This window comes from Lytechinus pictus, chromosome 7 (genome assembly GCF_037042905.1).
Source record: "Lytechinus pictus isolate F3 Inbred chromosome 7, Lp3.0, whole genome shotgun sequence".
Classification (NCBI taxonomy): Eukaryota; Metazoa; Echinodermata; class Echinoidea; order Temnopleuroida; family Toxopneustidae; genus Lytechinus; species Lytechinus pictus.
In genome coordinates, this window is record NC_087251.1 from 15,162,095 (window position 1) to 15,189,575 (window position 27,481).

A 27,481-nucleotide genomic window follows, 5' to 3' on the forward strand; every position below is an offset into this window, starting at 1 on the left:
ATAAGATCTCAACAAATAATTTCCTCCCGTATTTTCCTTTTTAGTCTTTAGAGCATTATCATGATACTCATTATTTCTTACCTTAATTTCTCTCTTTTCCAGTATTCTCAATAATCTCAAAATTCATTTTTAGGCATATCCCATTATGATCTCTATTTTTCTTTTTCCTAACTTCACATCTTCCACATTAATGGCCAATCTTTCTATAGATCAGATCTCCACCCTGTCCTCCATTTACCTCTATATCAATCTAGCCATCCCTTCATTCCTCCATTCCCTATCCTTCATTTACCTTGATATCAATCTAGCCATCCCAGCATTCCTCCATTCCCTATCCTTCATTTACCTTGATATCAATCTAGCCATCCCATCATTCCTCCATTCCCTATCCTTCATTTACCTTTATATCAATCTAGCCATCCCATCATTCCTCCATTCCCTATCCTTCATTTACCTTTATATCACTCTAGCCATCCCATCATTCCTCCATTCCCTATCCTTCATTTACCTTGATATCAATCTAGCCATCCCATCATTCCTCCATTCCCTATCCTTCATTTACCTTTATATCAATCTAGCCATCCCATCATTCCTCCATTCCCTATCCTTCATTTACATTTATATCAATCTAGCCATCCCATCATTCCTCCATTCCCTATCCTTCATTTACCTTTATATCAATCTAGCCATCCCATCATTCCTCCATTCCCTATCCTTCATTTACCTTGATATCAATCTAGCCATCCCATCATTCCTCCATTCCCTATCCTTCATTTACCTTGATATCAATCTAGCCATCCCATCATTCCTCCATTCCCTATCCTTCATTTACCTTTATATCAATCTAGCCATCCCATCATTCCTCCATTCCCTATCCTTCATTTACCTTTATATCAATCTAGCCATCCCATCATTCCTCCATTCCCTATCCTTCATTTACCTTGATATCACTCTAGCCATCCCATCATTCCTCCATTCCCTATCCTTCATTTACCTTGATATCAATCTAGCCATCCCATCATTCCTCCATTCCCTATCCTTCATTTACCTTTATATCAATCTAGCCATCCCATCATTCCTCCATTCCCTATCCTTCATTTACCTTTATATCAATCTAGCCATCCCATCATTCCTCCATTCCCTATCCTTTATTTACCTTTATATCACTCTAGCCATCCCATCATTGCTCCATTCCTATCCTTCATTTACATTTATATCAATCTAGCCATCCCATCATTCCTCCATTCCCTATCCTTCATTTACCTTTATATCAATCTAGCCATCCCATCATTCCTCCATTCCCTATCCTTCATTTATATTTATATAAATCTAGCCATCCCATCATTCCTCAATTCCCTATCCTTCATTTACATTTATCTCAATCTAGCCATCCCATCCTTCCTCAATTCCCTATCCTTCATTTACCTTGATATCACTCTAGCCATCCCATCATTCCTCCATTCCCTATCCTTTATTTACCTTTATATCAATCTAGCCATCCCATCCTTCCTCAATTCCCTATCCTTCATTTACCTTGATATCACTCTAGCCATCCCATCATTCCTCCATTCCCTATCCTTCATTTACCTTTATATCACTCTAGCCATCCCAGCATTCCTCCATTCCTATCCTTCATTTACATTGATATCAATCTAGCCATCCCATCATTCCTCCATTCCCTATCCTTCATTTACCTTTATATCAATCTAGCCATCCCATCATTCCTCCATTCCCTATCCTTCATTTACCTTTATATCAATCTAGCCATCCCATCATTCCTCCATTCCCTATCCTTCATTTACCTTGATATCAATCTAGCCATCCCTTCATTCCTCCATTCCCTATCCTTTATTTACCTTTATATCACTCTAGCCATCCCATCATTCCTCCATTCCCTATCCTTCATTTACATTTATATCAATCTAGCCATCCCATCATTCCTCCATTCCCTATCCTTCATTTACCTTTATATCAATCTAGCCATCCCATCATTCCTCCATTCCCTATCCTTCATTTACATTTATATCACTCTAGCCATCCCATCATTCCTCCATTCCCTATCCTTTATTTACCTTTATATCACTCTAGCCATCCCATCATTGCTCCATTCCTATCCTTCATTTACATTGATATCAATCTAGCCATCCCATCATTCCTCCATTCCCTATCCTTCATTTACCTTGATATCACTCTAGCCATCCCAGCATTCCTCCATTCCCTATCCTTCATTTACCTTTATATCAATCTAGCCATCCCATCATTCCTCCATTCCCTATCCTTTATTTACCTTTATATCACTCTAGCCATCCCATCATTGCTCCATTCCTATCCTTCATTTACATTTATATCAATCTAGCCATCCCATCATTCCTCCATTCCCTATCCTTCATTTACCTTTATATCAATCTAGCCATCCCATCATTCCTCCATTCCCTATCCTTTATTTACCTTTATATCACTCTAGCCATCCCAGCATTGCTCCATTCCTATCCTTCATTTACATTGATATAAATCTAGCCATCCCATCATTCCTCCATTCCCTATCCTTTATTTACCTTTATATCACTCTAGCCATCCCATCATTGCTCCATTCCTATCCTTCATTTACATTGATATCAATCTAGCCATCCCATCATTCCTCCATTCCCTATCCTTCATTTACCTTGATATCACTCTAGCCATCCCAGCATTCCTCCATTCCCTATCCTTCATTTACCTTTATATCAATCTAGCCATCCCATCATTCCTCCATTCCCTATCCTTTATTTACCTTTATATCACTCTAGCCATCCCATCATTGCTCCATTCCTATCCTTCATTTACATTTATATCAATCTAGCCATCCCATCATTCCTCCATTCCCTATCCTTCATTTACCTTTATATCAATCTAGCCATCCCATCATTCCTCCATTCCCTATCCTTCATTTATATTTATATAAATCTAGCCATCCCATCATTCCTCCATTCCATATCCTTCATTTACATTTATCTCAATCTAGCCATCCCATCATTCCTCAATTCGCTATCCTTCATTTACATTTATCTCAATCTAGCCATCCCATCCTTCCTCAATTCCCTATCCTTCATTTACCTTGATATCACTCTAGCCATCCCATCATTCCTCCATTCCCTATCCTTCATTTACCTTTATATCAATCTAGCCATCCCATCATTCCTCCATTCCCTATCCTTCATTTACCTTTATATCAATCTAGCCATCCCATCATTCATCCATTCCCTATCCTTCATTTACCTTTATATAAATCTAGCCATCCCATCATTCCTCCATTCCCTATCCTTCATTTACCTTTATATCAATCTAGCCATCCCATCATTCCTCCATTCCCTATCCTTCATTTACCTTTATATCAATCTAGCCATCCCATCATTCCTCCATTCCCTATCCTTCATTTACATTTATATCAATCTAGCCATCCCATCATTCCTCCATTCCCTATCCTTCATTTACATTTATCTCAATCTAGCCATCCCATCATTCCTCCATTCCCTATCCTTCATTTACCTTTATATCAATCTAGCCATCCCATCATTCCTCAATTCCCTATCCTTCATTTACCTTTATATCAATCTAGCCATCCCATCATTCCTCCATTCCCTATCCTTCATTTACCTTTATATCAATCTAGCCATCCCATCATTCCTCCATTCCTCAATCTACCACTTCCTCTCATCCATCTCCCATTCCGACCCCCATTCCCACTCGCCCCTCGCTACCACTATCCTGGATCAAGGAGGATATGGTTGAAAAGCGGCAAGACCATGTACAAATTAATTTTCCAGACATTAAATTGCCATTAGAGGGACATCCATCAGGCCGTGTTACAAGACTTTGGTTTTTGCGCCCAACCCATTCGGGTAAACACCATTCTCCGGGGCCTCGCTCTGCGGCATAGACGACTGACCTTTCGTTGGAGTCGTTTATTTATTCGTCTGAACTCGTCCTTAATGTCTAGGGGAAGATCATCAGTTAAATATCGATCCATTTCTTCAAGAGGACGTCTCGGTGAGAGGGGCATGAAGACTGTTTGATAAATGAAATGATTTCATTTAGTATCTTGATACCCTCTATTTCTATTTCCTGAGTAGAATAGCAGAATAATTGGAGGCCATTACCCTATAGCACTGTTTTAGCAGAGCTAAAGTGGATGGTTGATTTTGTAAGGATCTCTTGAAGAATATATGCTTATGAAATAGAATTCATTGTCCATCTCCAATTTTCTTTTACTTTATATATTGTACAAAATTATGCATTTATTATTACAGACAGTTCTATTGGCAGTATCATTTTCTTTTCTTTTTCATTGTTAGTGTATTTTCTTATTTCATATTTTCTATTCAGCAAACATAGTGTACACATTTTTTACAAATATTTTGATTAACATTGTTATTATGTGCATTTAAAAGACATGATGTTCATGAAATACCCAGAGTACTTTAATCATTTTTTTTTACATTTTGAAAAAAAAATGTGTATGCTTCTTTTAATACAAAAAATATTTTGGTCAGCAATGTCATTTTGTCAAGAGACCTATTGATGAAATTTCCCTCATTTGACAGCTTCCCTCTCCAGAGATTGCACATTACTGTTATTGTTGTAATAGTACTTATAATATTCAACATGATGAATATCATCATGAAGTTTTTCTGCTTTTATTTATTACCGAAAAGGAATTTTTTTTTATTTCTAGAGTTTTCATATAACATTGATCCTGAATTCTATTGACACGAACCTGTTTGTTATTCGATAGAGGTTTAATAGTTTCAGTCATAATCTTTCAAGATGAAGCAAGATGATGAAGTCTAGAACATCTCAATCCCAGCAAAGAAGATGATATTGAGATTTGAGTGTTGAATGGTCTGCATTCTCTGATGTGTGTAACAATCCCCTTCAGATTTGGATCAAGATGTGGAAATATATGCCTTTTGTGTGAGATTTCAAACAGTTCGGTGAGGTTTGCGGCATGCTTGGTGTCTATTCTGAGTAAAATGCCAGGCGTATTGATTACACATGAAATGATGTGTGATTCAACACAGCCAGCCAAGCTTGTATGGAGGGTGGCTTTCATTTCACTCTTGTGCCTTTTTTTCTGTTATGAAAGAGGAGCAGAGTGAGGGAGAGGGGGATGATGAAAGGGGGAGGCGGAGGAGTAAGAGGGGGAGGAAGGGAGGGGGAAGGGTAGTGTAGATGTTGATGTTGATAGAGACAGCAAATATAAAGTATTGTGATCATGCTCAATTAAGGAAGAGAGAAATTCTAAACAGGCAATATGACAAATGAGAGATTAGAGAAAGTGAAAGGGGAAAGAGTGTTCGAGAAAAAGGAAAGGAGGGATAGAGAGAGAAGGAAAGTGAGAGAGTGATAGAGAAAGGGTTGGTGGGGATAGGGGAAAGAGAGAGGAAGATATGATATGTACGGTGTTTGGGGAAGAGACTCAAATGTAGAAATCGTATTCTACGGTATTACACTTTGGGAATTAATGAGAAAGATGAACATTCATTGCCTTCTAGAAGGAGTTCCAAAGATATCAACAAGAATGCTACTTGATGCCATGAAAGCAGAGACAGGTGTTTAGTCTTGCATTGATGACGTGATGACGGTCGTGAAAGTTATTAAAAGAAACAAATATTAGGAGCAATGAAAAACCAGTTTTGTGAAGACGTAATGAAACGAGATTCAGCATTTATTACATTCTAGAATGAATTATATAAATGTAGCCTACAAATTTGATGTTTAGATGAAGTACAGGGTCATGAAATGGTTGCCATATCATTACTATTACTACACACTATAATTAATGTTATCACCTTTAGGTGGGTAATTGACGTAATTCCATTCAAAATATGAATTCATTTTGCAATAGAACAGATAGTGGCATGTAGAATGTACCTCTCTTGTAGTAATGAAATTATCAGATTTTTTCCCCCCAGTTTATTGTTGTCTTTAGATCCGACTATGGGTTTAGTTGAACTGAAGTTTTTCCAAAAGGGTTGCTTATTATATGCCTGAAAGTGAGAAAAAAGGAACCACCCACATTTTCATGTAACAGTACGCAAACCTGATATGCAACTGAAGCATAGTCAGGGGCCAGTCAGGGTGGGAGCATACAGAACATAGGATGATTTCATCAATAGGAATTTAAGAATTTCCTGAATTGTAAACATGGATCCAAAAGGAGAGGCTAAGTTTAATAATTTGCGAAAGGGCTGAGGGAGGCTCTTACCCCTGCCTTTGTCGATATTAATATTGTCCCAGGGAAAGTGGGTTACGTTCCGTTATTCAAAAGGTTCGTTAGTCTGAAAATGAAATAAAGTTTGCTTTTCTGAAGGTTAGTTAATCCAAAAACGAAATATGGTTCGTTAGTCCAAAAACTAAATAAGGTCCCTTAATCCGAAGGTTCGTAAGTCCGAAAACGAAACTATGTTTGTTATTCCAAAAACGAAATAAGATTTGTTATTCCGAGCGTTCACTAATCCGAAAATGAAGTAAGTTCATTAAGCCGAAGGTTTGTTAGTCCGAAAATGAAATCAGGTTCTTACCGTTCGTATTTAGTTCCATACACATTAGTCTTAAAGTATAACCACAACATGACCGTCAAGTTGGGTATATGTATGCAATTTTTTGCTGAAAGTTGTAGTATGGGGTGTCTGCTTCAAGAATCGGATGGGTTCCACTTGGGCACCCTTGGGCTTTTTTTTCAATTGATGTCATAGGCCATGTCCACTTTTTTACATACCTCTTAAATATGACTTTCATATTTTACGAAATGAACATGTCATGTTTGGTATCAAATGAAAACTAATGAAAAATCAAATGAAAAATATTGTTCACTGGGCATTTAAAACATGTATGTCAGTTAAAGGTCATTTAAGGTCATAGAATGTCAAATTTAGTTACAAATGTAAGTAATACATAAAATAAGGAACATATCATGATTTAAATACCAAAAATTTATATACATTTTTTTGTAAAGGTCAAGGTTAGGGTGTGCATATTAAGAATTTGATGGGTGCTACCTTGGCATTTTGAGGAATTTTATTTGTCTGACATCATAAACCACACCAACTTTCGTACATTCCTCTTAATTGTTATATTTTCTATTGAGCGGAATAAACATATCATGTTTGATATCGAATTAAAGCAAATGCAAAATCAAATCCACATATATGAATTGCTGTAGGCATTTCAAACTTAAGTAATCGAAGGTCATATAGCTCATAAGCCTATGATCACCCCTTTGAAAGAATACTTTGTATGTAAACACCCCTGGTTACGATGCCCCCCATAAAAGAAATTCTCTGCAGGAAAAAAAAATGCCCGTTTTTCAAAATGAAATGTGCCCTTTTTCGAAATGAAATACCATTTTTGAAGTACAACATAATACAATTTAGGTTAGAATATCACAAAATGTATGGCTCGTGCTTCACGCTCGCGTCATTACCTTAGCGATTTGCGCTAGCATTATTCGATTGGTGAAATATGTATCCTATTCGTGTGTCACTAAATGCAGTCCTTCACAAGTTCCTTTTCTTGTCAGTATATTTAAAATTTCAGCTTGTGTCGAATGTTAATTCTTCAGTTATAGATACACATATTTTTCATGATTACAAAAAAATTCCTTTTCATATCGTATTACATCTCGCAAGGATGCCCTTTTAACAGTAACTAGCGCCAAAATTGATCAAAAGCGGGTTTTACAACTTCAGACATGAACATTTTTCCAAACTGCTCGCTCGCTCGCTAAGGTCTCTCGCATAAAAATAAAGCCTAAATATATGTCTTATCATAATCAGAAATCACTTCAAAAAGGCCTTGCTCAACCTAATTACTACAAAACACACAACGACTTCACACAGATGATAATTTAATTTTTTTCGTTTTCGGATTAACAAACTTTCAGAATTACGAATCTTCGGAATATCGCCACAAATGTTTGGATTAATGAACACTGTTTCGATTTCAGAGTAAGGAACATCGACGTATAGGCAATTTAGGTGATTCAGAATTATGAACCTTCAGAATAACGAAGCTTTGGAATTACGGACCGTAACCGTAAAAGTATCCACCATGCATAGAGACAATTGACCATTTCAGAGAAACTGTATAGTGGATGCAACAAATCAGCGTCATTATTTATGCAGTTATTTAGGTAATACTAATATTGTCTCAAGAGTGAAATCACTTGATCAAAATTGCCCAGAATTTATCATCTTTTGCCATGCATTATATTCTGCCTAATGGGTATTAAGAGTAAGAAGTATTCCATAGTAGACCATAAGTATTGAATGACATGTTTTCTCTGTTTTTCACTTACAGTGATGTTAAAAAAAGTGAGGATGAGGAGGAGATGATGAGAAAAAAGAAGTAGAACAAGAAAGAGAATGTGAAGAAGCGGAAGAAGAAGAAGAAGAGGAGAAGGAGGAGGTGAAAGGGATAAGGAGAAGAAGAAAAAAAACAGAAGGGGAAGATAATTATAAAAGAATAAATGGAAGTGATAGGGAAGAACATCAAGATAATATGGAAGGGAGGAGAAAGAGAAAGAGCAAGAGCAAGAGAGAACAAATTTCAAATGTGAGCAACCTTTTGTTACACCGCAATTAAAGCAATGGAGATGGAAATCAAGCAGAATTATCACCCTTGCCATTATCAAGTTTTCTGTGAAAATAAAAGGAAAACACATTTCATGTAATTGTGTCAAACTCTCCATTTCCTCCACACATTACTCTTTCACTTGTGTATCAAGCAATCCTGTATGAGCTGTATAATGCTTCTCCCAATGGTGTCTTTCTTATCACTGTGAAGTTTGTGCTTACATCCCAAAGGAAGGATTACAGTGTTGGTTGCATTCATGGATTCATTTAACTTCCTGCTCTAATCTGGATCGGATGTGAACCTTTCCATGGTCTAACCAAATACAAAGTTTAATCAAAATTGTGGTGGTGTAATCTCGACGACGATATGTGTGGGTGTGGATGCATTTACATAGTCTGGATTTATGGCATGTTCAGACTGAGAAAACAAACATTACAGTATCCAACATTAATGAAGAATTACGAACAATACTAAAATAACTTTAGTCCACATGTTCAGTCTTTGAAATGGAATGATCAAGACATGTTATAAAACGTTCAAATAAACTGTATCATGAAAACGCTATCATAGAGCCCAAAGTTACCTACTTAGCAGATTTTCTGCAGAAATTGTGGAACTAGCTTACCAAAAGGTAATTTTACTTACAGGTGTAGCTTGTTCTGAATATTGATAGGAACTTCATATAACCACAAAAAGATGTAAATTTTTGAATGTTACTCATTCCTATCTGTTGCAGATATGAACTTAATCAGCACCCCTCTCTTACAAAGTGTTTGGATGGATTTAAATCAGTCTCAAATTTTGATTGGTATAAAGTTTTTAAATGAAGAGATAGGATGTATAGATCAATTAGAATGTTGGTCTGATTGGGTCCCAAGTTCAATACAATTCTGATGAATAATGTATACTCATGATGACTATGTGTCTCATTGTCTCTTGAAGATCTATGTTCATGAATACAGATGAAAAGGTTTCTTTGTAAGTAATACATTTGCACATAAATTTAAGCCTAATGCACACACATGAGTCCACTGCTTGAAGAATGGACTCATTACTTGTAATTCAAAACAGTGGACTCATTAATAAAACAGCGTACTCAACCACGGCAACAGGCGTCAATTTGGCGCACCATGAAAAAATTGTGCACCAGCATGGGACTTTTTTTAATATACACGGTAAATAAGCGTAGTTTATACGGGAAATCTGCATAAACCATGAGTACAACCAAAGGTTTAAAAACCACCCTTGTGAATTCGGGCCATAATTTCTATGCTCATGATCATTCTAATCTAATGCAGATGTGAACTTAGCCAGAGTGAAATTGAAACCAAAACAAAGTTTATATAAAGTTGTATAAACGTATTTTGAAAGGTTGCCTTTGAAATTAGTGAGAATAAACCTATCCAAACAAATGTATATAGAATGTGTATCTTGTTGTAGTACAACTCATTATAATCTAATGTGGATATGAACTTATCCAGAGTCAAATTGAAACCAAAGCACACAAAAGTTGTATGAAAGGTTGTTTTAACCGGTTTCTTGTTGAGACAGGGAGGTAGAAACATATTCAAACAGATATAGAAAGGTTGGAGATGTATATTTATATTATTATATAACTCACTGTGTTATTGATCTTATGCAGATATGAACAAACTATGGACAAATTTAGTTCCCTGTAAATCGAAATGCTGATGATATAATCTAAGCAACATTATGAGTAAAAGGATAATGATATCATTATCCGAGGCATGAATTTTCACCATGAAAAAAACAGGTGTCTTATTTCATTATTTCAATTCATGTCATCAGAATTTTGAGACAGTATTAGCATTAAATTGTTTGTTGGCGCTCAGTCTATTATCATGGAATTGATTATCTCCCAATCCCTTCTTACAATGACTTTTCTTTTTACTTATTATGGTAAACTCAGACTCTCAAAACATTGAAACCCAATTCCAAAGGACTGCAGTAAATTTGAGTCCTTAAGTACAAGTCATGTGAATATTTCTGATGCAGGTGTTGATTATTATATCTGTTTCTTTTTTGTGTTTGGTTCACAGGCTGGGCACACTGGTCACTGCAACCTTCTCTTATGTTTGTTCATGTTGATCTTTTAATTATATATCTTTTTCCCCCTTTTTTTTATAGGGTGGGCAGGCTGGTCACCGCACCCTTCTCTATGGTCATGCTATTCTTCTCCAACACTCCCTTAGTTCCATGGTAAGTATTTCAATGTCAAGTGAGGCATTGCATGCAACCAGAAATTGATTGCAAATGAATATTAGGTCTCTTAATCAATAATTATACATCAATTTTATAATGAAATAAGAATGAATAGGATAGAGGTGACAGAAGCTGTACTCTCCACTGAATTTGTTGATTTATGCTAAGAGGTACTTTTCATGACTCATACATTATATAATTATTGTAAACTTAGTTCTATGCAGTTAATAGTATTATTCCTTGATGTAATTTATTTTCTCTTCACCCTTCAAATCTTAAATGTTTGAGAACTTGCATAGTATCTTTGAGTTCAAAGACTACACCTCAAACCCACAATTCAACCTGCCTCACTCCCTTTGTCACATCAAATCTTCAGATTATCAACTGTAATTCAAGTTCAGATGAGTTCCTTACTAACGACCATTAATCAATTCAATCCTATCCAATTCTCTGTATCTTGGGTCAGTCTTCTCTCACCCAGGCCATGGCCTACTGGGACAGGATAGTCCCTAAACAAAGCTTTTCAGATAATAGAATTTAGTAGCTAATGTGTAAATGTGACGTACATTATGAGTAGGCTCCTCTGTTCATTTTACAAGTTGCATCAGCAGGTAGTTTATGAATGCAAACTCTATTTTGACTTGGGTACCTTGTCAAAATTCTGTGCCACTTCTTTCAGCAGAACTCCTGCTATAAATACACTTTGCATCTTTTCATAGCGGCTTTCCTGGATTCTCCATTGCTTTGTCTATGATGAAGTTTGAGAGTTGGTAATGAGAGGCCGCTTCCAGGATTCCCATGCAAAAGACCTGGCTCTGACTTTTGATAAGGTACCTTTCTCGCAATTCTAAAAGCCCTATTTGAGAAGAGTGCTTTTTGAATATCTGGATAGTTTCAGGACAGTAGTCAAGAGCTTAGGTGTGACTGACCTCCATAGAGTTTTTAGGCCCCAAACTTCTCAATCACACGCTCAGAAGAAAATATCTCTTTGATTTTTGCCTCTTGAAAGAAAAATGAAACTAACAAATATGTGCTTGGGAAGAGCAAAGGTTTGTGCATGCAAACCAATCAGTAGTACTGATATATCTGTGGTGATATGCATGCTCTTGTGAGGTTTACAAACATGAGTGTCCTGTGAAGCAGGAACTGGCTGCTCCCAATTGACCTATAAGCATTGTAAAATGGCCAGCCACTTTAAGATGGAGTGGGCTGAGTGCTTTTGCCTCGACTAAGAAATCTTTATTGAGGGCCACTTCCAAGCGTGACACCTAGAGGTGATGGAATATGATGTTCTTTCACGCTCCCATTCTGCCATTTCTCATTATCTATACATACATGCATATTTTTTATGTACTTTTTTTTTGGGGGGAGGGGTAGAAGTTGCCTTCTACTCCAACATAATATAATGTGGATTGACCCTTCATAAAATATTTTATTGGATGTTATAGGCCTATCAATTTATCATAATTGTAACTATATAAGTTTGTTACAAAGAAGAAAGCAAATGCTGATTTCGTTCGCTAACAATATAATTATATTTTAATAAACATATATAGATTGAAATATACAATTAGATGTTCATATGGAATGCCAGCTGTTGTAGGGATGCTGGGGATGTTTTAATAATATAAAGGCATTTTGGGCTTTATGAGATACATATATGTGACTATGATGTGTTTCTGTTTTGATGGCATTATTTCTCCCTTTGTTTTTATCCAGTATCTTGCCTGTCTTCCAACAAGCTCCTCAAAAGATAAACTTGCCTTTGATGTGGGGCTTCAAGAATCAACACAAGGTGAGTGCATACACAATCAGACTCTTTTATAAAAGGCTAATATTTGTGTGCTTCTTTGCATGAAGATGAATATGTAGAAGTGTTGTGGCTCAGTGGATAAGTCTCCGGACATTGAACCACAAGGTCCGGGGTTCATGTCCCACCGCAACACTCACGTCCTTTGGCAAGGCATTGTTCTCCATTTGCCACTCATCACCCAGGTGTAGTAAATGGGTACCCAGTAGGAAGGAATTCCTTGAATGCTCGTGTGCCCAATTAGGGTAGCCGTGCTAAACCTGGGTAATAGTATGCAGCACATAGAAACATTTGTATTAAGCGCTATATAAATGTTGCTTATTATTATTAGTATTAATATTTCATATATCAACGTTCTGGCGGTGTTCACTTCCCAAAGCACCCTTGTGTGATGCAAGGTAGCTGTTGTGATTATCTTTACAAGAGAGCTTAGATTGCAGCTGAATGTAACACATTTTGTCATTCACAAATGTCTGATATACAGTATAAATGCATTGTTGTGCTAATAATGCACATATGTAAGTGTGGTAGAGGTCATGAAGCGCATCTGAAGATATGTACAATGTTGCGAGGCGCTTTGACCTAGTGCTTTTGCATTACAATGTTAATAACAAAGATGCCTGAATTGCCCCCAACATCACAAGTTTAAACCTGTGCATTGTTTGTTTTATAAAAATGGATCAGCAGTATGAATGTGTAGTGGAAAATTGGTTTCATGGATCGCACAGATGAAGATGCCACATCAGTTTTCTATTATTTGATCACAATCGTATCCAGCGTCCAAGTGTACGTGCCTGAGTAAGGTCATCAAAATCCTTGCCATAGACTTCAGTTTGTCAAAACATGCATTTCAGATAGCGTCGCGGTTTTTGCACGCTAAAGGGTAAAATGATGCATCCAAAACGGACCATGCTGCACTCTTAATGTGAAGTACTGCACCCAAAATAGCACATAAGCATGAACATGTGACTTGCGTACACACTTGCTATTTGCTACATCCTTCAACTTGTTTTATAATACCTTGAAATTCATTGAATTATTAAAAAAAAAGTAGTCATAAGGATTAAACTGTTAAGTATGTGATTTGTAAATATGACCTGAATGAAATCACGACATGCCAGAGGCTCAAGATTTATTATTTTCATTTGCAGCACTTACTGAAGATAAAATATCACAGACAAAAAGCTGTGTCAGGTGCTAATGATCAAATGAATGCAAATATTTAGATAGTGACATTTATTGCACATCTTGTCATTGTATGGGAAAAAAGAGAGAGAAGATTTATGGTTTCAAAATTGTGTGTTGCTCATGATGTGAGAGAAAGTTTTATACATCTAAATAAGATTTATTGCCTTTATTTGTGTAATGAGGGTACCAGTGGAAGGTACTTATGATAAGAAGACATTCTTGGGGCTAATATTAAACTGGTGACAGTTGTAGTTTTATTAGAGCACTTTATTAAAATTTCTAAATTCTTTATGGCGAGTTTGTAGAAGGCCGCCTGAGGTTTGTGTTAAGTGCTCAGGTGTCTTGATAATGCCATCAGTATTATCTGATATCTAAATTGTTAGTAATTTTGACAAGTTTATCCCTCCTGACTATCCGTCTGATAGGATCTTTAGTTCTATAAATATTAGAAGCAGAGATCATAGATCAGTATAGTTTTTACATTTTAGACAAATTTGTTAGTACATTTTGGCATACAAATAATTTGTTACATAGTTTGCACCAAATATTATTTATTCATTTTATGTATTTGACCAAGATATTTGATGTATTTATATAATAGATTTGGAGCCTTTTTGATATCATCTGGGCAGGGGGGAATTAGTTGGAGACTCAGGTTGTCAGATTTATCGCAATTACTTTTAGATACACAAGTTGGGAATACAGTGGCATAAATAGTCTAGTGGTCTGTCTGAAATCAGTAAAAGGCTTTAATTTATTATCTTCATCCGCTTTATTTACTGGCATTACGGGACCAATAGATAATTCACCAATCAGTCTCTTTGCACTGTAAACACACTTTCATCATCCCCCGCGAGTTCTGAGTTATTTATTAACTATTTCTTCTGGAGCCGTCATTCCATAGAAACCAGTGTTATATCAAGGCCTCCCCCCTCCCCCATCATCTGCCAGAGTAAAATCTAAGGAAAAGAAGGAGGCCCCGCCCCCCGGCCCGATTATTGTGATACTCTGTTTTGAAATGCTTTTTTAAAAATAGATTAGCAAACTGTTAATGCAGTGATTATTGTTTTCCCCTCACCTTTTCCAGCTTACTCTTTTGCTTGTTGAATTTTAGTTCTGCCAACAATGTATTTTTCTATTCATCTATTTAATTGTTATTGTCTTTTATTTTATTTTTTTTGGGGAGGAATTCCAATTTTTTTGCCAATCAGAGCGAAAAACATATTTCAAGCCCCCTTGTTTTCAATAAATTTTGGACCTGCCACTGCCATAAACATTCTGAACAGATAAATACTTGCAGTTCAAACACTATAAGGAGTAGAATGTAATAATGATGTATGTTTTTAATCATTCACACGGCATCCATTATGCTGTGTCTGAATGTGATTAATTGTAAGTGCTCACTCAATGCACAAGAAGAATGCAAGCATTTATCTATAGAAGCGATGGTACCCACGTATCTGCTGTATGAAAATTGTGTGAGCTTCATCCTCTTTATTTAGTTAAAATCTTTCTTGTCAATACATACAGCAAAATATTTCAGCTTCCTATTAATTCTCTCGTATATACATGTAAAATGAGTTTAAATTTGTAGTTCACCCTACAGTTGTTTTTACAAAAAGTAGAAAATCAGAATTTCTTGCTCAGACTTCTAGCATTTTGTTATCGAGTTGAAGACACTTTGTCTTAAAATAAAAATAGGAGGGTCCTTATTATGATTAACATTTTTCCTTCTATAAACTTTAGATGATAAATATTTTTTCTTTTTATGTTGTAAAAAACCCCCAAATACTCCATTGTAGGTTAAGGAAATGAATGATATTTGTTTGTCAATATGCTTGGGTTTATGACAAGCAACACCCAATTTTAAAAAGGTTTAATAAACTCTAATCACTGTCATTAACTCACTCTAAATAGGTCATGTCCAGGTGGTTTTCATGTACATAAAGCATTCACAATTTTCATATCTAGATTTAATGGTCTTCCATTCAGACTCAGAAGATGAATTAACTGGAAATGGGTCCTATTAAATTCTGCAGTTATACTTATTAATTCATCTTAACATAATGACTATGCGGTATGTGTTATCAGCAGAATAGGGATCTGAAAATGCCGCAAGGGAAGAAAAATGTCACTTTTTTTTAGAAAGGCAGAGATATGTAGTTAATCACATCATCATGTTAATTGCTGAGATGGAGCTCATAATGATGAGAATATTGGATGGTGAGTTTTTTGTAATGGCAGATTAAGGAAAGAGGAAGAGAAGAAGGGAGACTGACCATGGGCTGAAAGAAATGCTCAAAAAGGGGGGGGGGGAGTGGAGGGCAAGAGAGACAGAAACAGAGATAGGCAGAAGTAGACAGAGACTAACACTCATAACAAAGGAGTTCATGTGGAAAAATTGAAAAAAATGACATACTTTTTCTGCCGCTGTTTTGTTGAAGAAAAAAAATATTTAAATGACAGCCATATACAGATGCGAAATTAGATGTGACAGCTGAGAAATAATCTAATCAAAATGGTTCAATGTAGAAAAAAGGTAAATCTGTGAAAGCTTTACAAATTCATACTCTTTTATAATAGAAAATAAATCTCAGAGGGTAAAAGAGCACTAGAGATGGAGAAAAAGTAATAAAGGCTAAAATCAGAATAGACAAAGGGCTAAAGAAAAACAAGAACGCTTGAAATATGAAAGAAGACAGAGCTTGTCCAATTCTACAAAGCTTGGGTCCTGTTACCATGGCAACTACTTGTTAGAGTGGGCATGGAGAGTCAGTGTCAACATCACATAGATGGAGAGTGACACATGATGGGGGTTCGAGGGTCATTTTGATTGGCTTTGGAGTTGAGCGTTTTTACATAAGCAAGGACTGTAGTTTCAATGAAAAAAATGAACTCATTATTTTATCTGGTGCTACTGAATAATGCTATGCATCGTTTATTACTAAATATGAAACGGGAACAATAACTAAACTTCAAACTTGTATTCTTGTTCCCCTGCTGCGGCTGCCCAAGGGGGGGGGGGGCACTTCCATTGACGGGTGGATACCTTGCGTGACCATAGGGTTTTGAAAAGCACCTTAAACAAGTATTTGCAATGTTCTGAAAATGCAACCCTTAAACAAGTCCACCCCAACTAAAAGTTGATTTGAATAAAAAGAGAAAAATCTAATAAACATAACGCTGAAAATTTCTTCAAAATCGGATGTAAAACAAGAAAGTTATGACATTTTAAAGTTTCCCTTTATTTCATAAAACAGTTATATGCACATCCTGATCGCTATGCAAATGAGGAGACTGATGATGTCATCCTCTTACTATTTCTTTTGTATTTTATTATATGAAATGTGAAATATTCTAATTTTCTCCTCATTGTCAAGTGAGGCAACAATTAATTTCTCTTGAACATGTGGAATTAGTATTGTTTAATACTATATGGTTCAGTCAAGTTGATCATTATTGTCAAATCTGTAAAAAATGAAATATTGTATAATTCAAACAATAAAAAACAAAAAAATAGTGAGTGAGTGACATAATCGACTCTCTCATTTGCATGTCACTGAGTTGTGCATATCACTGGTTTTTTTTTTAAATAAGCAAAACTTTAAAATGTCATAACTTTCTTATTTTACATCTGATTTTGATGAAATTCTCAGCGTAATGCTAGTTTGATTTTTCTCTATTTATTCAAATCAACATTTGTCTGGGGTGGACTTGACCTTTAACAAGTATTGGCATGTGAAACCCTACCCTTAACAAGTATTGGAAACAAAATGGTACCCTTGACAAGCTATACCCTGAATTGACCCCCTAAACAAGTACAACGATATCTTATTGTTATGTCACTGACGTGATCACGGATGTCAACTTTACCTCTACTTTCAGTGGGTTTAGTACCACCCCACACACCTTGCTCAAATTGGACCCTAAACACTTAATGTTGGGGCAAAAAGTACATCCTTTATAAAGTATTTTAGTCTTTTTATATCCTCGCAAATTGGACCGTAAACACTTAGTTTTCCTAGCAAAATATATACCCTTTTTCCATTATCTTAGTGTTTTTGACACCCTTATTAAGTTACATGTGTAACCTATCTTGAAAAAGAGATCTTTTTACGCGTTTTTGGTCACGCACGGTGATCACTTTTCAATGGAAGTGACCTCCCAGGTGCGGCTGCTACTACTACCATAGCTATTCTACAATTACAACTACTACTACTACTGCTATTGCTACTGTTATCACTACTGCTAGTGCTACTACTTATACTACTTCTGCTCCGCCTCCTCATCCCATTACAACTACTACTACTACTACAATTACTATACTAATTCTACTACCACTACTACCACCACTTCTGATATTACTACTACTATTGCTGCTGCTATTACTACTATTGTTATTATTATTTTACTACTAGTTGCAAAATGCAGATATTTATCAATGTATTTTTCTATAGATAGTAAATATGTTTCTTTGAACTGTATTTTTATTGAAACATTTCCAAACTTCTCCAGTACATGGGCCCCACAAAATGCATTCTGTTCTTGCATTTTTCAATTTGAATTACTGTGAACTGCGACCACTGTACAAGTACTGTCCCATGTATTTGATTCAATATGGGGTCATGTTTTTCATTAGTAGTGAAGTCATTCAATCAAAAATCAATTTCAAATGGCCATATATATATATATATATGTATACATCAGAATTCTGTGATTTCTCTGCTGCAAACTGAAATGTAATGAAGTATCCCTGGACCGGAAATTTATTGAAAATTTAGAGTGTGGTTTTGAAGCAATTTTCAACCATTTTTGGGGGGACTTTTTGAGGTATATTCCCTTTTCAGTTTTGCATGCTCTTTCCTCCTGTTCTCACATGTTCATGAATTCAAAATAAATTAAGAATGGCTGTGGAATGTGAGCAATTGATATTTAGATTTAGATTCAAATCTTGAAAATTTAAATTCAAATCAACTTAAATGAATCTTAGGATTTAGATCTAAATCTGTCTAATTTTTAATCATATATATATATATCTTTCACTTAGATATTTATATATATATATATATATATATATATACCTCTTTCACTAAATTGATGTTTCTCTAATTTCTTCAATTTTTTTCTTCTTCAGAAATTGCATTCTGTAATAAGAGCTATTTTCTCATGTGTCTTAGAATGTATTGAAATTTTGAATGTATTAGGATTTCAGTATACCTTTCTAGAAGTATTTCTAGCTCACATTTTTCAATGTTATAACTATGTGTAGAATACCTCACATCTGCACAAAGCAATTATTGATGATTGGTGTACACCAAGATTACATCGCATGCATTAGATATAACGAGCAACACGTCACTCTACAGCATCATTACCCTACCCTCCTCATTTTAAGCTCTGTTAATCTTTGGACTCGATATTGATGAAAATCACAGTATAGTGTAATGAATCTTAAAGAAAAGTTGTATTCTAAATGTAGAGAGTATTGTATGCTTCTGTTCTATACACACTCTAAATTCTTTTGCATCAACTTGATTTGATAGAAATATCTTAGATGTTGCCGAAAGCCACAAACAAAAAATTAAAGGATTTAGTTCTTTATTTCTATCCATTAGTTTGTTTATTTACCACTTCAATCTATCATTAATTTTCAAGTTTAATTTATTTTTTTGTGTGCACCAACAACAAATCCACATTTGTTTTTAAATAGATGCATGTATGTATGAATGATGTGTTTCTGCGTGATAAAATGAATACCTACCAGTACCAGTATTAATCACTAGGTAGATCTGAATTTGCCAAAGAAAATGTATTATAATTTAATTGTTGTAGCTGTTTTCAAGGCCACTTTCATTATTTCACATTATTGTGATTCTTAAAAAAAGACATTTGGTAATTGTTTTTTTCATTATCATAATTTGAAGAAATATTACATTAAGCAGTACTGCAATGATAAAGTATATATTATTGATTATGATAAGCGATTTTTTTTTTCTTTTTGACTCTCTCAATACAGGAGAAGCATGTTGGTGGACAATACACCCGGTGTCCAAGCAGAGGTCAGAAGGTGAGAAGGTCAGGGTGGGAGATGACCTCATCCTCGTCAATGTTGCCACAGAGAGATATCTGGTAAGATTCAACAAATGAAGAATATTTAATTTGTCATGTTTATCAAATGTATCATCTTCTCAGACAGATTGAAAAATAACAATGATGGACATAAGCACTATACAGTGATATATTATTCCCTCAGCTGTAAAATCAACATGACTTGTGATGGCCCTGGGAAGCAGGGGTGCTGGGAAGCACCCCAAAGTTTTCCGGGGGGTGCTGCATGTATTATTCTCCATAGGCAGCACCCCCTTGAACTCTGGTATAGGTAGGTGTGACATACTGGAGAAATGTAACCAAAATGACGTATATTTTGTATTACAAACCCTTTTTTTCTGCTTGTCAAATTTTTCATCATCACCCCCTGTAAAAAAAAAAATTGTTTCCAGGGCCCTGTGGCTTGGCTACACAAATCCTATGGTACTTCTACACTTCCTTTTTAAGAATTTTAATTGGCTTATTTCATAAATAGTTGCATTCAAATGCAACTCAGACAATCGTTTTCAGGTCCTAAAAGCAGGCATCTGATTGGTTCAAAGTTAAGTTGTGTTTGATTTTTTAATTGTGTTTGATTGCAACTCTTTCAGCAATGGGACTCTGGTCATTAACCATGTATACTGAACAACCAAGATTGACTTCCAGGTACCCTGTTTACACCGGGGTAGTTTCTTAAATCAGTTAAACCTCGTTCTCACTGTCGTGCCATCCGTTAAGATTGGCCTTTCGTAGCTAATCGCGAACATGTTTTGAGCCATCCAAAAGTTTTTTACAATACAAATGATTGCAAGGACTGGCCTCAAGATCTTGCGCGAATCGTGACAGTGGAAACTGGGTATTAGTAAGTTTATAAGACTTGCAGATAACTGTAACACTTTCTTACGCTAAGTGAGATACCCCAAAATATTTCCTGGTGTTTCACCAAAGGGACTGAAATTCGAGTATAACCCTAATAAACTTGTGACAAATTTTCAATTTTATGTTAAAATGCTTCTTTACTTTGATTTTGATCTATGAAGATCATCTTTTAGCTTGAAGTAACATACTGACAGACTGAAATGATTTAGAATTCAATATAATTATAGTACCTGAGAATATACTCCAGGGGTGTTAATCAGAGATTTAATTATTGTTACATAATAAGTGTTACATTATCATATGCACTTTTGCATTTAAGCATGACTCTCAGTCACACTGAACTCTTTGTGAAACACCTCCCAGTTGCTGTAAGTAACTTCAGTAACTTTATGAACACTTTGATGAAATAGCCTCCTGGATGCAATTTTTTCCCAAACAGGTTTACCTATGAAAGTTAGACCCTGCCTCCTGATTGGCTAGCTAGTTGAGCTAGTCGAGATAGAAATCGCATGTGAATCGCGTATCGCATCATCGCACATATCGCAAGCAGAGTCCACGTAGTCAATCAGGAGGCAGTGTTCTACTGTCATTGGCAAACCTGTTTAGAAAAAGAGAGTGGCAGATATTAGTGAGTGTTCTACCAAATGATGCTACTGTCTTTGTGGGGATTTGAAACCTGATCTAATGGTTTACAGTCTGAGAGACATCCATGAATCACAGCACTTGTATGTTTACAAGTTCAAGTATTTATGCAAGAAACATAAGCTTTTTTTTTTCAATCTGTATATTTATCTGTATAAAATGTCTCGCAATGAATTGCTAATGATCACTGTAAAACAATGATATAATTCATGAAATTCCAAGAGCCTCCATCTCCGTGTATTGCATTAATTTGTATAAAGAGCAATGCTGTGTAATGAATTATTAGTGAGATTCTACTTGAGTCTAATCAGTATATGTGCCCATTGAGTCTAAATTAATTGATGGGAGGCCAATTTAAGGAGGCAGGATTTTAATTGAGCCTATATTGCCTCCGTATTTTCCAATTATCATTGAGTGATCAAACAGCTTCTCATAGAAAGGATAATCCTGGATTCATTGAATAATTTGTACTTTTACTTTTTTTATGAAATGGATGAATTTTGATACTTACCTTCCTATTAAAACAAAATATAGGCCTACTTTTCACATTGCCATGTTAAATGGCATGTCCATCCCGACAAAAATTTGATTTAAAATTAAATAAAAAGTAAAAAATCAAACAGTAAAAAATCAGATGAAAAGTAGGAAAGTTTTGTGAAATTAAGTGAAACTTCATATTGTCATAGCTCTCTTACTTTACTTTGAATTTTGATGAAATTTGTCCACGAAAAGCTTTTTTACCAGTAATTTGTTCCCTTTTCTTCCAAATTGGTCGTTTGCTAGGGTAGACCTATGTCAGTGTATGCATACAATACTTATGAAATAATTACTCTGCATTCTTGTACATGTTCTGCTGTTGCCATTCATGACCAAGACCAAAGCTACTCAATATGATATACCAACTTTAACAGAATGCAATCTAAGATGTCCTATGGTCCTTTAATCATTTTACTTTATTTTTTGATTGCTTTGTTTATTTCGTTTCTTTTGGTAAGGGGGCTAATTTTTCACTTATACCCCTTTCATACTGCCCTCTTCATTTTTCACCGGCGAACTTCGCCGTCGAACTTCTCCGCCTCGCATTCCTCACTTTCGCACTGACATTTCTTCCCCGGCGAAAGTCAACGGGCGATTGCAGAACAAACGAACTCCTGTGTACCTTTCATACTGGACACTTTCCCCTTGCTGGCGAACTTCGCCGGTGAAAAGCGCAATACGAAAGGGGTATTAGATAGCAAATGATGTTACATTCAACATTCATTCAAGACATTAATGCAGAAGGGCATTTATTGAATTATTTTCAATTCCCTGTTCATACCACAATCCAGTACAATACAGACTAGCATGATTCATAGTCAGATTTCCAGCAATGATTCAATTAACATACATTCCAGTCCTGTGGTCAGTTTGGCTTGGCTAGACACTTCACCATGCTAAATGCTTCCGCTTGACCACTAGTGCGTTCAAGTATGTGATTGGGCTGGAGTAGTAATTTGACCATATTTGGAAAGGTTGTCTGTGGCAGTATTTCATATGAAGACGATTGGTTATAAAAGCCACCCTTCTTTGTTACTTCTGAAGAAAAAAAAATTTGTTTTTTATATTTTCTACACATTTCTGGAAAAGTGATATTATAATTGTGTTTCCTCATGGTTATCAAAATTGAAATTAAAACCCTTGATTAAAATCAGTCCCTATTTGAATGGTAGACTGATACCAATAAATTGATTTTATCAAAAGAAGATGTATTTCTGCCCTCTTCATTTTTCACCGGCGAACTTCGCCGTCGAACTTCTCCGCCTCGCATTCCTCACTTTCGCACTGACATTTCTTCCCCGGCGAAAGTCAACGGGCGATTGCAGAACAAACGAACTCCTGTGTACCTTTCATACTGGACACTTTCCCCTTGCTGGCGAACTTCGCCGGTGAAAAGCGCAATACGAAAGGGGTATTAGATAGCAAATGATGTTACATTCAACATTCATTCAAGACATTAATGCAGAAGGGCATTTATTGAATTATTTTCAATTCCCTGTTCATACCACAATCCAGTACAATACAGACTAGCATGATTCATAGTCAGATTTCCAGCCATGATTCAATTAACATACATTCCAGTCCTGTGGTCAGTTTGGCTTGGCTAGACACTTCACCATGCTAAATGCTTCCGCTTGACCACTAGTGCGTTCAAGTATGTGATTGGGCTGGAGTAGTAATTTGACCATATTTGGAAAGGTTGTCTGTGGCAGTATTTCATATGAAGACGATTGGTTATAAAAGCCACCCTTCTTTGTTACTTCTGAAGAAAAAAAAATTTGTTTTTTATATTTTCTACACATTTCTGGAAAAGTGATATTATAATTGTGTTTCCTCATGGTTATCAAAATTGAAATTAAAACCCTTGATTAAAATCAGTCCCTATTTGAATGGTAGACTGATACCAATAAATTGATTTTATCAAAAGAAGATGTATTTCTAAATAGAAGCTGAGCTCTTCATACATGAACATGCATTGCAATTTATTATGTTGCATTTATAGTGTTTTATACTCTTGTTAAGAGAAAATGCAGGTAGTATGTTTGAGATTTGATCTCAAAATGGACAGGGTTAAATTTGCATGTAATGGTATGTCTGTCTGATTTACATACTTAGAAATACGGTATGTTGAAATTACGGACCTTTTCTTTTAAAAAAATGAAAGAAATAAACTTTTGTGAAATATCTGTGAAGGAAAAATTGCATATATAGAAATCTTTAACATAGTAGTAGATATATATTTACATGTACGCAAAAATGCAATGATAAATCCAACACAATATGAGATTCTTTACGAGGCAATACAAATTGAGAACTAAAAAGAAAAGGAGTAACGACCCTGGAGGCGGATTTATCCCTAGTTAATCAAATGAAGGTTTAATCTGTTTCTAAATTTCACTGACACCCCTTCATATAATTTATGCAAATTACAATAAGGTTTCCCAAATTACTTGTTACCCCTGAACTGTAAACAATTCAAATATTTTCATCATTTATCATTATTACTATAAATCTATCTTATCGTACAGCATCTATCTGTTGAACGTGATGACCAGCCAATGATAGTGGTAGCATCCTTCCAGCAGACGTTATGGACTGTCGCCCCCATCAGCTCAGGCATCGTCAAGATCAAAGCAATGGGTAAGGTTCTCGATAAAAAATCTTTTTGGAGGAGAGGCATGTAACTTAACTACAATAACTGTTTCATTATCACTGGCAATGAAAGCTGGAGAAAGATAATTTTAATTTAATGTAGGCACTATTTTCATTGAAGGTTGGTAGGGTATATAAATTAGATGTTCAAGAAAAGGGGCTGTGGTGGATTTTAATTTCTTGGCCTTAAAACTTTTTTATTTTTTTTAAAGTTATTGATTAAAGCATCTTTGTTAGAAAATATGTGATAAATGCAGTTCCTGAAAATTAACTACTCCATTTTTTCTGATACACCCTGAAATTGCAAAGAATGTGCATTGGGCTGTGGCAAGGATAACAAAAGTGACAGGTCTACCAAATAATAATGGGAAATTACAATAGTCTGCATGAAATGACTGGAAATGATGTATTTGGATGTGATATTATTTGTATACATGTATGATGTTTATTTTTCAGTCATTTTGGAAGAATGTGTATGAAATAGAAAATCATTATCTATTTTCATTGCAAAGCAATTAGTTTCTCTCCCTAAATTCTTGTAAGGTGGTAATAAGATAAAGTACCTGGGAAATTGAACTACAAGTAAAATATGTTTTAGAAATTCTCTGTGTCAGAAATTGTTTTAAAATGTCTCTTAGCGGTGTAATCATTTCAATTCTTGTAGATATTTGTTTTTGTCAGGCTTTGGTGAATTAAAAATAGAAAGCATCACTATTAATCTTTATATCACTCTAACTGGTTTATATTTCAGCAAAAAGTTATAAAAATGCAGATAAGGTTGTAGGTAGGTTTGAATGAAGGTTTGGAATGATGGTAGTGTTTTAGTGGTGGGTTGATAGGGCTCATGCTCCAGAAACAGCTTAAGGTATATGATGCCTATTTCATTTTGACACCTATTTCATATAGTTATTGGTTCTTGGTGGTGTTTCATAAAACTCTTTGCCAAATGAGAAGCTTCAATTTTTTTTATATGGAGTGAATAAACCAGAACTAGATTTTAGAATAATACACTTCATTCAGGTTCTTGTTAATACAAAACAAATTAACGTACAAAGGTCAGGTGTCAACTGTAGCTGAATGGAATCAAAGTCATTGGTAATTAAAAACAGATCATCATTTATAATGTCATGCAAAACTTACAATTAGCTTTATGAAACAGCCCAGTTCAAGTTCCAACACATCCATCTAATGTAGTACCAGATTTCTGTCTGGTCATATTCCATCCAAGTCCACAAACAAAATCTTTGACTTGACCAACCCTACTCTAAAGTAACAAAGATGTGTGTATGACAATTTGGACGCAAGGTTTTTCAGGTCTTATTACCTAATAGTCTAATGATTATATGGCTAATCCCATTTAATCTAATTTGTATACATATTTGATGCAACAATTTTGGTTTAATAGCCGCTTTGGTTGATTTCAGTTTTGTGTCATTAAAAATGGTCTTATTGCAACTTTGTCCCATTCTCCGTTGTGATAATTTGTTGCAAATTGTATTGGTTTGTAATCAAAACGGGCATAAGTAACCTGAAAATTACCTTTAAATTATAAATGGCCATAAATGCACTTTTACAATTATTACAAGACAAAATTGATTGTAGAGCCAGTGGCAATTTTCTAGGCTAAGTGTAACATAAAGAATTCAGACATTTCATCAACAAAATAATACAAATATACCTGTTGCTGGGACATGTGTGCTGAAATTAATGTTGGTGGTGGAGGTATTAATTATGGTGGTGGTTATTCTTGCCTTAATCGGTGGTTGTGGTGGTAGTGGACGTTTCATTGTTATACAGGTCTTTTATTAATATTGGTGGTGGTATAATTATGAGGTAAATTCGAAAGACGTGTTCTTAGAAATATTCCTTGAAATGGGGATGGTGGCTGATGTGGTAGTGTTGTGGGTGTTAATCAGGTTGATTCATTAAGGGTTTGTGGTAGTTCAACACATGGTGGTGGTGGTTTGATTGGAGATATTGCCGGAGACTGAGATTATAGTTGAATGAATGAATGAATGAATCTTTATTTCGTTTCAATTCCGATATCAAGCAACAACAATAACAACAGTAGATTATTGGGATACAAGTACATAGCAAAGAACAAAAGTAAATAATTACAGGATAATATACATAATACATGCACTACTTTTTATGGAACATTAGTAACACCCATGAGAACAGACGGAAATGAAACGTGGTGACCTACTAAGAAGCTTAGCTTGTGGGCCATAGGCCACCAGAATGTAAAAAAATTATATTAGCAATCATTTTAAAACATCATAGAACAAGCAAACAAAAAATTTGAGTAAATAACCAAAGTACAGATATACATATTTACAAAAGATACACTAAAAAGTAACAAAAAGGTGAAATGCAGAATGCAAACATTCTATTAGACCTAAAGTATAAGAATCTAAAATTCAAAAAGAAGAAAGAAAAGAGGAAAATATAAAGAAAATAGGCAGAGCTCTATTTTTGCATAGATAATTGTGGGAAGAATACAATTTATAAAGTTAGACGAGATATAACAAGCAGGCATTCGTTTACTGATTTAAGTATTTCTTCAGTAAATCGGTCTTCAACTTGTTTCTAAAAACACTAAGGCTAACTGTTTTCTTCAATGAAGAAGGAAGGGAGTTCCATAATTTTGGCCCTGTATAAACGAATGTATTTAGCCGAAAACTAGTTTTGACCAATGGCAAGTGGAGAAAAGAAACTTGTCTTGTATAGTAAGAATGGATTTGGTCATTTCTAACACATAATGAATCAAGGGCAAGTGGAAGTTCTCTTTTATTTAATTGATACATAATGCAACCAAGGTTGAGATCAAATATGTCATGTAAATTAAGG

General features: G+C 35.2%; 1 protein-coding gene across 1 annotated transcript in view; it reads left to right on the forward strand.

The window, feature by feature from the left end:
- LOC129265470 (ryanodine receptor-like) overlaps positions 1-27,053 on the forward strand; it is a 47,610-nt gene extending 20,557 nt beyond the window's left edge. The window contains exons 4-8 of the mRNA XM_064101372.1: positions 10,762-10,833; positions 12,556-12,631; positions 19,851-19,963; positions 24,508-24,619; positions 25,383-27,053. Coding sequence (XP_063957442.1) covers positions 10,762-10,833; positions 12,556-12,631; positions 19,851-19,963; positions 24,508-24,619; positions 25,383-25,429 — 420 coding nt within the window. The 3' untranslated portion in view covers positions 25,430-27,053. The remainder of the gene's footprint in view (positions 1-10,761; positions 10,834-12,555; positions 12,632-19,850; positions 19,964-24,507; positions 24,620-25,382) is intronic.
- Positions 27,054-27,481: the final 428 nt, after the last annotated feature.